Here is a 16,414-nt window from a genome sequence, read left to right as displayed (position 1 = left end):
TCCCCAGACCCCCCCAAACTTCCCCCGACCCCCCAAACTCCCCCATTGGACGCCCCGAACCCCCTCTTAGATCCCCTGAGACCCCCCTTAGCCTCCATAGACCCCCCCAAACCCCCTCCTAGATACCCAGAGCCCCCCAAACCTTCCCAAACCCCCCCAAACCCCCTCCTAGATCCCCCCAGACTCCCTCCCCCAGACCCCCAAAAGCCCCCATACCCCCAACTCCATCCCCAAACCCCCCCAAACCCCCTCTTAGATCCCCCCCCCAGAGCCCCTTAAACTCCCCAGACCCCCCCAAACCCCCTCCTAGATCCCCCCAGAGCCCCCCAAACCTTCCCAGAACCCCCCCAAACCCCCTCCTAGATCCCTCCAGACCCCCAGACTCCCTCCCCAGACCCCCAAAAGCCCCCCATAACCCCCAACTCCATCCCCAAACCCCCTCTTAGATCCCCCTAGACCCCCCTTAACCTCCCCAGACCCCCCCAAACCCCCTCCTAGATACCCCCAGAGCCCCCCCAAACCTTCCCAGACCCCCCCAAATCCCCTCCTAGATACCCCAGAGCCCCCCAAACCATTCCAGACCCCCTCAAACCCCCTCCTAGATCCCCCCAGACTCCCTCCCAGACCCCCAAAAGCCCCCCATACCCCCCAATTCCACCCCCAAACCCCCCCAAACCCCCTCTTAGATCCCCCTAGACCCCCCTTAACCTCCCCACACCCCCCCAAACCCAATCCTAGACCCCCCAGCCCCCCCAAACTCCCCCCGCCCCCATACCGTGGTGAGCCGCTCCAGCGCGGCGAAGCGCTCGTCCCAGGCGGCCGCCGCCTTCTGGAAGCCGCGGTGGCGCTTGAGCAGCGTCTCGGCCTCGGCCACGCTGCGGCCCAGCTCCCCGGCGCGCAGCAGCGGCTCCCGGCTGCTCAGCCACGCCTCGGCCGCCCCGGCGTCGCGCCCGAACACCAGCACCTCCAGCACTGCGGGGGGAGCAACACCGTCACACCACCCCCGGCTCAATGCGGAGTGTCCCGTGAGCACCGCAACACCGTCACACCACCCCGGCTCAATGCCGAGTGTCCCGTGTGCACCGCAACACCGTCACACCACCCCCGGCTCAACGGCCGAGTGTCCCGTGCGCACCGCAACACCGTCACACCACCCCCGGCTCAATGCAGAGTGTCCCGTGTGCACCGCAACACCGTCACACCACCCCCGGCTCAATGCGGAGTGTCCCGTGCACACCGCAACACCGTCACACCACCCCCGGCTCAATGCGGAGTGTCCCGTGAGCACCGCAACACCGTCACACCACCCCCGGCTCAAGGTCCGAGTGTCCTATGAGCACCGCACACCGTCACACCACCCCCGGCTCAATGTGGAGTGTCCCGTGAGCACCACAACACCGTCACACCACCCCCGGCTCAATGCGGAGTGTCCTATGAGCACCGCAACACCATCACACCACCCCCGGCTCAATGCGGAGTGTCCCGTGAGCACCGCAACACCGTCACACCACCCCCGGCTCAATGTGGAGTGTCCCTTGTGCACCGCAACACCGTCACACCAGCCCCGGCTCAATGCGAGTGTCCCGTGAGCACCGCAACACCGTCACACCACCCCCGGCTCAATGCAGAGTGTCCTATGAGCACCGCAACACCGTCACACCACCCCCGGCTCAATGCGAGTGTCCCGTGAGCACCGCAACACCGTCACACCACCCCCGGCTCAATGCGGAGTGTCCCGTGCGCACCGCAACACCATCACACCACCCCGGGCTCAATGCGGAGTGTCCTGTGAGCACCACAACACCGTCACACCACCCCCGGCTCAATGTGGAGTGTCCCGTGCGCACCGCAACACCGTCACACCACCCCCGGCTCAATGCCGAGTGTCCCGTGAGCACCGCAACACCGTCACACCACCCCCGGCTCAATGCGGAGTGTCCCGTGAGCACCGCAACACCGTCACACCACCCCCGGCTCAATGCCGAGTGTCCCGTGTGCACCGCAACACCGTCACACACCCCCGGCTCAACGCCGAGTGTCCCGTGCGCACCGCAACACCGTCACACCACCCCCGGCTCAATGCAGAGTGTCCCGTGTGCACCGCAACACCGTCACACCACCCCCGGCTCAATGCGGAGTGTCCCGTGCACACCGCAACACCGTCACACCACCCCCGGCTCAATGCGGAGTGTCCCGTGAGCACCGCAACACCGTCACACCACCCCGGCTCAAGGCCGAGTGTCCTATGAGCACCGCAACACCGTCACACCACCCCCGGCTCAATGTGGAGTGTCCCGTGAGCACCACAAACACCGTCACACCACCCCCGGCTCAATGCGGAGTGTCCTATGAGCACCGCAACACCATCACACCACCCCCGGCTCAATGCGGAGTGTCCCGTGAGCACCGCAACACCGTCACACCACCCCCGCTCAATGTGGAGTGTCCCTTGTGCACCGCAACACCGTCACACCAGCCCCGGCTCAATGCGAGTGTCCCGTGAGCACCGCAAACACCGTCACACCACCCCCGGCTCAATGCAGAGTGTCCTATGAGCACCGCAACACCGTCACACCACCCCCGGCTCAATGCGAGTGTCCCGTGAGCACCGCAACACCGTCACACCACCCCCGGCTCAATGCGGAGTGTCCCGTGCGCACCGCAACACCATCACACCACCCCGGGCTCAATGCGGAGTGTCCTGTGAGCACCACAACACCGTCACACCACCCCCGGCTCAATGTGGAGTGTCCCGTGCGCACCGCAACACCGTCACACCACCCCCGGCTCAATGCCGAGTGTCCCGTGAGCACCGCAACACCGTCACACCACCCCCGGCTCAATGCGGAGTGTCCCTTGTGCACCGCAACACCGTCACACCACCCCCGGCTCAATGTGGAGTGTCCCTTGTGCACCGCAACACCGTCACACCACCCCCGGCTCAATGCGGAGTGTCCTATGAGCACCACAACACCGTCACACCACCCCCGGCTCAATGCGGAGTGTCCTATGAGCACCACAACACCGTCACACCACCCCCGGCTCAATGTGGAGTGTCCCTTGTGCACCGCAACACCGTCACACCACCCCCGGCTCAATGCGGAGTGTCCTATGAGCACCACAACACCGTCACACCACCCCCGGCTCAATGCGGAGTGTCCTATGAGCACCACAACACCGTCACACCACCCCGGCTCAATGCGGAGTGTCCCGTGAGCACCGCAACACCGTCACACCACCCCCGGCTCAATGCCGAGTGTCCCGTGAGCACCGCAACACCGTCACACCACCCCGGCTCCATGCCGAGTGTCCATGCACCGCAACACCGTCACACCACCCCCGGCTCAATGCGGAGTGTCCTATGAGCACCGCAACACCGTCACACCACCCCCGGCTCAATGTGGAGTGTCCTGTGAGCACCGCAACACCGTCACACCACCCCCGGCTCAATGTGGAGTGTCCTATGAGCACCGCAACACCGTCACACCACCCCCGGCTCAATGCGGAGTGTCCTATGAGCACCGCAACACCGTCACACCACCCTGGCTCAATGCGGAGTGTCCTATGAGCACCGCAACACCGTCACACCACCCCGGCTCAATGCGGAGTGTCCTATGAGCACCACAACACCGTCACACCACCCCCGGCTCAATGTGGAGTGTCCTATGAGCACCACAACACCGTCACACCACCCCCGGCTCAATGTGGAGTGTCCTATGAGCACCACAACACCGTCACACCACCCCCGGCTCAATGTGGAGTGTCCCATGAGCACCACAACACCGTCACACCACCCCCGGCTCAATGCGGAGTGTCCCGTGAGCACCGCAACACCGTCACACCACCCCCGGCTCAATGCGGAGTGTCCATGCACCGCAACACCGTCACACCACCCCCGGCTCAATGCGGAGTGTCCTATGAGCACCGCAACACCGTCACACCACCCCGGCTCCATGCCGAGTGTCCCGTGCACCGCAACACCGTCACACCACCCCGGCTCAATGCGGAGTGTCCTATGAGCACCGCAACACCATCACACCACCCCCGGCTCAATGTGGAGTGTCCTATGATCACCACAACACCGTCACACCACCCCCGGCTCAATGCCGAGTGTCCTATGAGCACCGCAACACCGTCACACCACCCCCGGCTCAATGCGGAAGTGTCCCATGCACCGCAACACCGTCACACCACCCCCCGGCTCAATGCGGAGTGTCCTATGAGCACCGCAACACCGTCACACCACCCCGGCTCCATGCCGAGTGTCCCCGTGCACCGCAACACCGTCACACCACCCCGGCTCAATGCGGAGTGTCCTATGAGCACCGCAACACCGTCACACCACCCCCGGCTCAATGTGGAGTGTCCTATGATCACCACAACACCGTCACACCACCCCCGGCTCAATGCCGAGTGTCCTATGAGCACCGCAACACCATCACACCACCCCCGGCTCAATGTGGAGTGTCCTATGATCACCACAACACCGTCACACCACCCCCGGCTCAATGCGGAGTGTCCTATGAGCACCACAACACCGTCACACCACCCCCGGCTCAATGCGAGTGTCCCGTGCGTACCGCAACACCGTCACACCACCCCCGGCTCAATGCGAGTGTCCCGTGAGCACCGCAACACCGTCACACCACCCCCGGCTCAATGCGGAGTGTCCTATGAGCACCGCAACACCGTCACACCACCCCCGGCTCAATGCCGAGTGTCCCGTGCGCACCGCAACACCGTCACACCACCCCCGGCTCAATGCGGAGTGTCCCATGAGCACCACAACACCGTCACACCACCCCCGGCTCAATGCGGAGTGTCCCATGAGCACCACAACACCGTCACACACCCCCGGCTCAATGCGGAGTGTCCTATGAGCACCGCAACACCGTCACACCACCCTGGCTCAATGCGGAGTGTCCTACGAGCACCACAACACCGTCACACCACCCCCCGGCTCAATGTGGAGTGTCCTATGAGCACCACAACACCGTCACACCACCCCCGGCTCAATGCGGAGTGTCCCGTGAGCACCGCAACACCGTCACACCACCCCCGGCTCAATGCGGAGTGTCCCATGCACCGCAACACCGTCACACCACCCCCGGCTCAATGCGGAGTGTCCTATGAGCACCGCAACACCGTCACACCACCCCCGGCTCAATGCGGAGTGTCCTATGATCACCACAACACCGTCACACCACCCCGGCTCCATGCCGAGTGTCCCGTGCACCGCAACACCGTCACACCACCCCCGGCTCAATGCGGAGTGTCCTATGAGCACCGCAACACCATCACACCACCCCCGGCTCAATGTGGAGTGTCCTATGATCACCACAACACCGTCACACCACCCCCGGCTCAATGCCGAGTGTCCTATGAGCACCGCAACACCGTCACACCACCCCCGGCTCAATGCGGAGTGTCCCGTGAGCACCGCAACACCGTCACACCACCCCCGGCTCAATGCGGAGTGTCCTATGAGCACCACAACACCGTCACACCACCCCCGGCTCAATGCGGAGTGTCCCGTGAGCACCGCAACACCGTCACACCACCCCCGGCTCAATTGGAGTGTCCCGTGAGCACCGCAACACCGTCACACCACCCCCGGCTCAATGTGGAGTGTCCCGTGAGCACCACAACACCGTCACACCACCCCCGGCTCAATGCGGAGTGTCCCGTGAGCACCGCAACACCGTCACACCACCCCCGGCTCAATGCGGAGTGTCCCGTGAGCACCGCAACACCGTCACACCACCCCCGGCTCAATGCGAGTGTCCCGTGAGCACCGCAACACCGTCACACCACCCCCGGCTCAATGCGGAGTGTCCTATGAGCACCGCAACACCGTCACACCACCCCCGGCTCAATGCGGAGTGTCCCGTGAGCACCGCAACACCGTCACACCACCCTCGGCTCAATGCGGAGTGTCCTATGAGCACCGCAACACCGTCACACCACCCCCGGCTCAATGCGGAGTGTCCTATGAGCACCGCAACACCATCACACCACCCCGGCTCAATGTGGAGTGTCCTGTGAGCACCGCAACACCGTCACACCACCCCCGGCTCAATGTGGAGTGTCCTGTGAGCACCACAACACCGTCACACCACCCCCGGCTCAATGCGGAGTGTCCTATGAGCACCACAACACCGTCACACCACCCCCGGCTCAATGCGGAGTGTCCTATGAGCACCGCAACACCATCACACCACCCCGGCTCAATGTGGAGTGTCCTGTGAGCACCGCAACACCGTCACACCACCCCCGGCTCAATGTGGAGTGTCCTGTGAGCACCGCAACACCGTCACACCACCCCGGCTCCATGCGGAGTGTCCCGTGCACCGCAACACCGTCACACCACCCCGGCTCCATGCCGAGTGTCCCGTGCACCGCAACACCGTCACACCACCCCGGCTCCATGCCGAGTGTCCCGTGCACCGCGGTGCCGGCGCCGCGCTCACCGATCTGCAGCCAGTCCATCTTGTCCTGCCAGCACGCCCACAGGTCGCGGCGGCGCTCCTGGAGCTGGGACAGCTGCTCCGTGATCTGTGGACATGGGGACATGGGGACAGTGATGGGGACATGGGGACATGGGGCTCCTGCATCTGGGACAGCTGCTCCGATATCTGGGGACATGGGGTCAGTGATGGGGACATGGGGACAGTGATGGGGATATGGGGACATGTCGACATGGGGCTCCTGCAGCTGGGACAGCTGCTCTGAGATCTGGGGATGTGGGGACAGTGATGGGGACATGGTGATGGGGACACAGTGTGATGCTCCTGCAGCTGGGACAGCTGCTTCGAGATCTGGGGACCTGGGGACACAAGAACATGGGGACATGGGGATGGGGACATGGGGGCAGCCATGGTGACATGGGGATGGGGACATGGGGGCAGCCATGGTGACATGGGGATGGGGACACAGGAAGAGGGATATGGGGACAGGGATGGGGACACAAGGACAGGGATGCAGGCACGGGGACAGGGCTGGGGACACGGGGACAGTGATGGGGACATGGGGACAGGGCTGGGGACACGGGGACAGGGCGTCACCTTGTCAGCCGCGTAGTGCCCCCTCTCCAGCAGCGCGGTGCCGGTGGCCACGCAGGCGTCGAAGCGATCGGCGCGCGCCTCCAGCTCCGCCTTCACGCTCTGGTGGTTCTTGATCACCAGATCGGCCGCCGACACGTCCCTGGGGACGGCGACCCCGTCAGCGCCGCGGCGTCCCCGTCACCGTCCCCGTCACCGCGCGTCCCCCCGGCCCCGCTCACCGCGGGCGCTCCCGGCCCTCGATCTGCAGGCGGACGCCGTCGGTCCAGAGCAGCAGGTCGCGGGCGGCGCGCAGGAACCGGAACATGTCCACGGTGTCCAGGAGGCGCCGGCGCCGGCTCTGGCAGCTGCCGCGGAGCCGCTCCCAGGCCTCGGCCACCGCCTGCTCGTGCCGCCGGATCTCGGCCGCCTGCTCGCCCGCGTACGCCTGCGCCAGCCGCGCCGCGTCCTCCTGCACCTGCCGCACCTGCGGGGACGCCCAGAGCGCCGCGTTGCGCCGGAGGGCACCGGAGTGCACCGCGCTGGGTTGTGTTGCACTGCACTGCGGTGTACTGTGCCACACTGCACCGTACTGCGCTGTACTGTGCCAGATTGTACCGTATGGCACTGCACTGCACCGTATTGCACCGTACTGCACTGTACTGTGCCATACTGCGCCGTATTGCACTGCACTGCACCGTATTGCACCGTACTGCGCTGTACTGTGCCATACTGCACCGTATTGCACTGCACTGCACTGTACTGCACTGTATTGCACCATAGTGCACTGTACTGTGCCATACTGCACCGTATTGCACTGCATTGCACCGTATTGCACCGTACTGCACTGTACTGTGCCATACTGCACCGTATTGCACTGCACTGCACCGTATTGCACCGTACTGCACTGTACAGTGCCAGATTGTACCGTATGGCACTGTGCTGCACCGTATTGCACCGTACTGCACTGTACTGTGCCATACTGCACCGTACTGCGCTGTACTGTGCCAGATTGCACCGTATGGCACTGCACTGCACTGTACTGTGCCACACTGCACCGTACTGCGCTGTACTGTGCCATACTGCACCGTATGGCACTGCACTGCACCGTATTGCACCGTACTGCGCTGTACTGTGCCAGATTGTACCGTATGGCACTGCGCTGCACTGTACTGCACTGTATTGCACCATACTGCACTGTACTGTGCCAGACTGCGCCGTATGGCACTGCATTGCACCGTATTGCACCGTACTGCACTGTACTGTGCCATACTGCACCGCATGGCACTGCATTGCACCGTATTGCACCGTACTGCACTGTACAGTGTCATACTGCACCGTACTGCGCTGTACTGTGCCAGACTGCGCCGTATGGCACTGCACTGCACTGTACTGCACTGTATTGCACCATACTGCACTGTACTGTGCCATACTGCACCGTATGGCACTGCACTGCACCGTATTGCACCGTACTGCACTGTACTGTGCCACACTGCACCGTACTGCGCTGTACTGTGCCAGATTGCACCGTATGGCACTGCGCTGCACTGTACTGCACTGTATTGCACCATACTGCACTGTACTGTGCCAGACTGCGCCGTATGGCACTGCACTGCACCGTACTGCACTGTACTGTGCCATACTGCACCGCATGGCACTGCATTGCACCGTATTGCACCGTACTGCACTGTACTGTGCCATACTGCACCGTACTGCGCTGCATTGCACCGTATTGCACCGTACTGCACTGTACTGTGTCATACTGCACCGTACTGCGCTGTACTGTGCCAGACTGCGCCGTATGGCACTGCACTGCACTGTACTGCACTGTATTGCACCATACTGCACTGTACTGTGCCATACTGCACCGTATGGCACTGCACTGCACCGTATTGCACCGTACTGCACTGTACTGTGCCATACTGCACCGTATGGCACCGTATTGCACCGTACTGCACTGTACTGTGCCATACTGCACCGTACTGCGCTGTACTGTGCCAGACTGCAGCGTATGGCACTGCACTGCACCGTATTGCACCGTATGGCACTGCACTGCACTGTACTGCATCGTACTGCACTGTACTGTGCCATACTGCACCATATTGCACTGCATTGCACCGTATTGCACCGTACTGCGCTGTACTGTGCCATACTGCACCGTATGGCACTGCACTGCACCGTATTGAACCGTACTGCACTGTACTGTGCCATAGTGCACTGTACTGTGCCATACTGCACCGTATTGCACTGCACTGCACCGTATTGCACCGTACTGCACTGTACTGTGCCATACTGCACCGTATTGCACTGTACTACACTGTACTGCACTGTATTGCCCCATACTGCACTGTACTGTGCCATACTGCACTGTATTGCACTGCATTGCACCGTATTGCACCATACTGCACTGTACTGTGCCATACTGCACCATGCTGTACTGTATTGCACCACACTGCACCGCACTGCACTATACTGACCATACTGCACTGTACTGTGCCATACTGCACCGTGCTGTACTGTATTGCACCACACTGCACCGCACTGCACTATACTGTGCCATACTGCACTGCACTGTGCCATACTGCACTGTACTGTGCCATACTGCACTGCACCGTGCCACACTGCACTGCACTGTGCCATACTGCACTGCACTGTGCCATACTGCACTGCACCGTATTGCACCATACTGCACTGCACTGTGCCATACTGCACTGCACCGTGCCATACTGCACTGCACTGTGCCATACTGCACTGCACCGTATTGCACCATACTGCACTGCACCGTATTGCACCATACTGCACTGCACCGTGCCATACTGCACTGCACTGTGCCATACTGCACTGTGCTGTACCGTAATGCACTGCACTGCACTGCACTGCACCGTATTGCACCATACTGCACTGCACTGTGCCATACAGCACTGCACTGTGCCACACCACCCCACACCACACCACGCCGTGCCATACCCCCCACCCTCCCCACCCCCCGCCGCCCCCCACGTCCCCCCGCCCCCACCTGCGCTCCCAGCGCCTCCACGTCGTTCTCGTCCGCCCGGTGTCCCCGCGCCAGCGCCTCGGCCGCGCTCAGGTCCCGGCCCAGCTCCTCCGGCAGCCGCTGCTCCTTGTGCCGCAGCCGCGCCAGCGCCTGCCGCGCGCCCGCCAGGAAGCGCTGCAGCTCGTGCGCCGCCGCCAGCGCCTGCGCCCGCGTGTCCATCAGCTCCAGCAGGTCGGCCCAGGCCTCGTTCAGCCCGTCCTGCCACTCGGCCACCGTCGCGCTGGCCGGGTGGCCACCGGCCACCAGCGCGGCCGCCTGCGCGTTCAGCCCGTCCACGCGCTCCTGCCCCAGCCCGCTCGTGGCGCGGGAGAACTCGCGGAACCTGGCGCGGAGCAGCTGCGGGGACAAGGGACGAGGTCACGGGGGTGAAATGTCCCCAGGAGACTCAGCTTGGGCACTAAAGTGTCCCCAAGAGACGCATCTTGTCCCCAAGAGACTCAGCTTGGGCTCTCAAGAGTCCCCAAGAGACTCATCTTGTCCCCAAGAGACTCAGCTTGGGCGCTAAAGTGTCCCCAAGAGACTCATCTTGTCCCCAAGAGACTCAGCTTGGGCGCTAAAGTGTCCCCAAGAGACTCATCTTGTCCCCAAGAGACTCAGCTTGGGCGCTAAAGTGTCCCCAAGAGACTCATCTTGTCCCCAAGAGACTCAGCTTGGGCTCTCAATAGTCCCCAAGAGACTCATCTTGTCCCCAGGAGACTCAGCTTGGGCGCTAAAGTGTCCCCAAGAGACTCATCTTGTCCCCAAGAGACTCAGCTTGGGCGCTAAAGTGTCCCCAAGAGCCTCATCTTGTCCCCAAGAGACTCAGCTTGGGCGCTAAAGTGTCCCCAAGAGACGCATCTTGTCCCCAAGAGACTCATCTTGGGCTCTCAAGAGTCCCCAAGAGACTCATCTTGTCCCCAAGAGACTCAGCTTGGGCGCTAAAGTGTCCCCAAGAGACTCATCTTGTCCCCAAGAGACTCAGCTTGGGCTCTCAATAGTCCCCAAGAGACTCATCTTGTCCCCAGGAGACTCAGCTTGGGCACTAAAGTGTCCCTAAGAGACTCATCTTGTCCCCAGGAGACTCAGCTTGGGCACTAAAGTGTCCCTAAGAGACTCATCTTGTCCCCAGGAGACTCAGCTTGGGCGCTAAAGTGTCCCCAAGAGACTCATCTTGTCCCCAGGAGACTCAGCTTGGGCTCTCAAGAGTCCCCAAGAGACTCATTTTGGGCTCTCAAGTGTCCCCAAGAGCCTCATCTTGTCCCCAGGAGACTCAGCTTGGGTGCTAAAGTGTCCCCAAGAGACTCATCTTGTCCCCAAGAGACTCAGCTTGGGCTCTCAAGAGTCCCCAAGAGACTCATCTTGGGTGCTCAAGTGTCCCCAAGAGCCATAAAATGTCCCCAAGAGCCTCATCTTGGGTGCTCAAGTGTCCCCAAGAGCCATAAAATGTCCCCAAGAGCCTCTTCTTGGGTGCTCAAGTGTCCCCAAGAGCCATAAAATGTCCCCAAGAGCCTCATCTTGGGTGCTCAAGTGTCCCCAAGAGCCATAAAATGTCCCCAAGAGCCTCTTCTTGGGTGCTCAAGTGTCCCCAAGAGCCATAAAATGTCCCCAAGAGCCTCATCTTGGGTGCTCAAGTGTCCCCAAGAGCCATAAAATGTCCCCAAGAGCCTCATCTTGGGTGCTCAAGTGTCCCCAAGAGCCCCATTCCGGGCGCTCAAGTGTCCCCAGAGCCTCATGTCCCCATGGGCGGCTCGGTGCCCCCCGGCCGTTCCCGGTGCCCCCGGTGGCGCCGGGGCCGTCTCACCGTGACGTGCTCGTAGTCCTGTCCCAGCTCGTGCGCCGCGGCCACCATCTCGCGCTGGGCGATCCAGTGCGCCAGGTCGTCCACGTCGCGCTTGAGCTGGCACAGGCGCTGGTGCTGCTGCAGCGCCCGCCGGCGCTCCCCGGCCAGCGCCGCCAGCGCCGCCCACTGCCGCTCCACCTGCGCCTGCCGCGCGCGCAGCCGCTCGCTGCGGGGACACACGGACAGCGGGGGGGGAGGGGGACAGGGGGACGAGGGGAGTGAGGGGGGTGATGGGGACAGGGGGACATCAGTGGGTGAGGGGGACATGGGGACATCAGGGGTGAGGGGGACATGGGGACATCAGGGGTGATGGGGGCAGGGGGACATTGGGGATGATGGGGACATGGGGACATCGGGGGTGATGGGGACAGGGGGACAAGGGGAGTGAGTGGGGTGATGGGGACACGGGGACATCAGTGGGTGATGGGGACATGGGGACATGAGGGGTGATGGGGACAGGGGGACATCAGGGGTGATGGGGACACACGGACAGCGGGGGTGATGGGGACAGGGGGACAAGGGGAGTGAGTGGGGTGATGGGGACACGGGGACATCAGGGGTGAGTGGGACACACGGACAGCGGGGGTGATGGGGACAGGGGGACAAGGGGAGTGAGGGGGGTGATGGGGACAGGGGGACATCAGTGGGTGAGGGGGACATGGGGACATCAGGGGTGATGGGGACAGGGGGACATCAGGGGTGATGGGGACACAGGACATGGGGACATCAGGGATGATGGGGACACAGGGATGGCGGGGGTGATGGGGACAGGGGGACAAGGGGAGTGAGTGGGGTGATGGGGACAGGGGGACATCAGGGGTGATGGGGACAGGGGGACAAGGGGAGTGAGTGGGGTGATGGGGACAGGGGGACATCAGTGGGTGAGGGGGACATGGGGACATCAGGGGTGAGGGGGACACACGGACAGCAGGGGGTGAGGGGGACAGGGGGACATGGGGACATCAGGGGTGATGGGGACAGGGGGACATCAGGGATGATGGGGACATGGGGACATCAGGGGTGAGGGGGACACAGGGACAGCGGGGGTGATGGGGACAGGGGGACATGGGGACATCAGGGGTGATGGGAACAGGGGGACATGGGGAGCGAGTGGGATGATGGGGACATGGGGACATCAGGGGTGAGGGGGACACAGGGACAGCGGGGGTGATGGGGACAGGGGGACATCAGGGGTGATGGGGACATGGGGACAGCGGGGGTGATGGGGACATGGGGACAGCGGGGGTGATGGGGACAGGAGGGCAAGGGGATATCAGGGGTGATGGGGACAGGGGGACATCAGGGGATGATGGGGACATGGGGACAAGGGGAGTGAGTGGGGTGATGGGGACAGGGGGACATCAGTGGGTGATGGGGACAGGGGGACATTGGGGATGATGGGGACATGGGGACCTCAGGGGATGATGGGGACATGGGGACATCGGGGATGATGGGGACATGGGGACATCAGGGGATGATGGGGACAGGGGGACATCGGGGATGATGGGGACAGGGGGACATCAGGGATGATGGGGACAGGGGGACATCAGTGGGTGATGGGGACAGGGGGACATTGGGGATGATGGGGACATGGGGACCTCAGGGGATGATGGGGACAGGGGGACATGGGGACATCAGCGGTGATGGGGACAGGGGGACATGGGGACATCAGCGGTGATGGGGACATGGGGACATCAGGGATGATGGGAACATGGGGACATCAGGGATGATGGGAACATGGGGACATCGGGGATGATGGGGACAGGGGGACATCAGGGGATGATGGGGACAGGGGGACATCAGGGATGATGGGGACATGGGGACATCGGGGATGATGGGAACATGGGGACATCAGGGGATGATGGGGACAGGGGGACATCGGGGGTGATGGGAACATGGGGACATCAGGGGATGATGGGGACATGGGGACCTCAGGGGATGATGGGGACAGGGGGACATCGGGGGTGATGGGGACATGGGGACCTCAGGGGATGATGGGAACGTGGGGACATCGGGGATGGTGGGAACATGGGGACATCAGGGGATAATGGGGACAGGGGGACATTGGGGATGATGGGAACGTGGGGACATCAGGGGTGATGGGGACAGGGGGACATGGGGAGTGAGTGGGATGATGGGGACATGGGGACATCAGGGGTGATGGGGACATGGGGACCTCAGGGGATGATGGGGACAGGGCTGGGAGGGACAGAGGGACACGTGTCCCCCTGGGCTGTCACAGGGGGGTTGTGGGGTGTCCCCACCTCTCGGGGTGTCCCCGCTCGGCCATGTCCCCGCTCTGCGCCGCCAGCTGCCGCACCGTGTGCGCGTAGTCGCGCAGCTCCTGCTCCAGCACCAGGTGTTTGCTCAGCGCCGCCTGCGCGCCCGGCTCATCCTGGGGGGGACACAGCGCCGGGGAGGGGGTGACACCGCCCCGGGGGGGGTGACATCGCCGGGTGACCCCCCCCGCTCACCTTGGCCTTGTCCTGCGCCAGCATGCGCAGCTCCTGCTCGCCCATCCAGGCCTCGGCCTCGGCGGCGTCGCGGTAGAACTGGTGCGCGGCCAGCGCCAGGAGCAGCCGCCGGTGCCGCCGCTCGGCCAGCAGCCGCAGCTCCCGCCAGGCGGCCCGCAGGCGCTCCCCCGCGGCGGCGGCACCCGCGGCGGCGGCCGCGGCGGTGGCGGTGGCGGTGTTGGCGGTGGTATCGGTGGTGGTGGTGGTGTCGGTGTTGGTGTCAGTGTTGGCGGTGGCGGTGGTGGCGATGTTGGCGTTGGTGGCGGTGTCAGTTGCGGTGTTGGTGGCGGTGTTGGTGTCAGTGTTGGCGTCGGTGGCGGTGTCAGTTGCGGTGTTGGTGGCGGTGTTGGTGGCGGTGGCGGTGTCAGTGTTGGTGTCAATGGCGGTGTTGGCGCCGGTGGTGGTGTCAGTTGCGGTGTTGGTGGCGGTGTTGGTGTCAATGGCGGTGTTGGCGCCGGTGGTGGTGTCAGTTGCGGTGTTGGTGTCAGTGTTGGTGTCAATGGCGGTGTTGGCGCCGGTGGTGGTGTCAGTTGCGGTGTTGGTGTCAGTGTTGGTGTCAATGGCGGTGTTGGCGCCGGTGGTGGTGTCAGTTGCGGTGTTGGTGGCGGTGTCAGTTGCGGTGTTGGTGTCAGTGTTGGTGTCAATGGCGGTGTTGGCGCCGGTGGTGGTGTCAGTTGCGGTGTTGGTGGCGGTGTCGGTGTCACCCGCCAGCTGTGCCAGCAGCTCCTCCACACGCCGCTCGTGGCCCTGCAGCTCCTTCTGCAGCGTCTGGGGACATGGGGACACATGGGGACATATGGGGACATGGGGACACATGGGGACATGGGGACATATGGGGACATGGGGACATGGGGACATGGGGACACATGGGGACATGGGGACATATGGGGACATGGGGACATGGGGACACATGGGGACATGGGGACATGGGGACACATGGGGACATGGGGACACATGGGGACATGGGGACATATGGGGACATGGGGACATGGGTACACTGGGTGTGGGGGACATGGGGACACAGGGTGAGGGGACATGGGGACACAGGGTGAGGGGACATGGGGACACACGGGGGACATGGGGACACATGGGGACACATGGTGGGTACACGGGGTGAGGGGGACATGGGGACACAGCGGGGGACACAGGGTGAATGGGACATGGAGACACAGGGTGAGGGGACATGGGGACACACAGGGTGGACATGGGGACACACGAGGGGACATGGGGACACACGGGTGACGTGGGGACACGGGGTGAGGGGGACATGGGGACACAGGGTGAGGGGACATGGGGACACAGGATGAGGGGACATGGGGACACATGGGGGACATGGGGACACATGGGGACACATGGTGGGTACACGGGGTGAGGGGGACATGGGGACACAGGGGGGGACACCGGGTGCAGGGGACATGGGGACACAGGGTGAGGGGACATGGGGACACACGGGGGACATGGGGACACATGGGGACACATGGTGGGTACACGGGGTGAGGGGGACATGGGGACACAGGGGGGGACACCGGGTGCAGGGGACATGGGGACACAGGGTGAGGGGACATGGGGACACACAGGGTGGACATGGGGACACACGAGGGGACATGGGGACACGCGGGGGCCACGGCACACACCTCGTTCTTCTTGATGAGCAGCTGGACGGACGGCAGGTCTTTGCCATGGTCGGTGGACTCGGCCAAGGGACGGCGCTCCTGCACCCACAGCTGGCACGGGGACAACGGGGACACCAAAGGCTCAGGGACACTGGGGTTTGGGGACAGCAAGGGCTTGGGGACACCCAGTGCTCAGTGACACTGGGGTTTGGGGACAGCAAGGGCTTGGGGACACCCAGTGCTCAGTGACACTGGGGTTTGGGGACAGCAAGGGCTTGGGGACACCCAGCGCTCAGTGACACTGGGGTTTGGGGACAGCAAGGGCTTGGGGACACCCAGCGCTCAGGGACACTGGGGTTTGGGGACAGCAAGGG

At 63.3% G+C, this 16,414-nt stretch overlaps 1 protein-coding gene across 1 annotated transcript in view; it reads right to left on the bottom strand.

Moving 5' to 3' along the window:
• Positions 1-728: 728 nt before the first annotated feature.
• The window catches only part of LOC135578115 (spectrin beta chain, non-erythrocytic 2-like), a gene marked incomplete at its 3' end in the record, with an annotated part of 52,676 nt that continues 36,990 nt past the window's right edge, over positions 729-16,414 (bottom strand). The window contains exons 18-26 of the mRNA XM_065048328.1: positions 16,062-16,151; positions 14,389-15,195; positions 14,179-14,309; positions 11,876-12,080; positions 10,057-10,431; positions 7,283-7,527; positions 7,065-7,203; positions 6,471-6,555; positions 729-972 (exon numbers count right to left, since the gene is read on the bottom strand). Of these exons, the coding sequence (XP_064904400.1) occupies positions 729-972; positions 6,471-6,555; positions 7,065-7,203; positions 7,283-7,527; positions 10,057-10,431; positions 11,876-12,080; positions 14,179-14,309; positions 14,389-15,195; positions 16,062-16,151 (2,321 nt within the window). The remainder of the gene's footprint in view (positions 973-6,470; positions 6,556-7,064; positions 7,204-7,282; positions 7,528-10,056; positions 10,432-11,875; positions 12,081-14,178; positions 14,310-14,388; positions 15,196-16,061; positions 16,152-16,414) is intronic.

This window comes from Columba livia, unplaced genomic scaffold (assembly GCF_036013475.1).
Source record: "Columba livia isolate bColLiv1 breed racing homer unplaced genomic scaffold, bColLiv1.pat.W.v2 Scaffold_616, whole genome shotgun sequence".
Lineage (NCBI taxonomy): Eukaryota > Metazoa > Chordata > Aves > Columbiformes > Columbidae > Columba > Columba livia.
The sequence above is the reverse complement of the archived record's forward strand: the minus strand, read 5'-3'. Positions and strand labels throughout refer to the sequence as shown.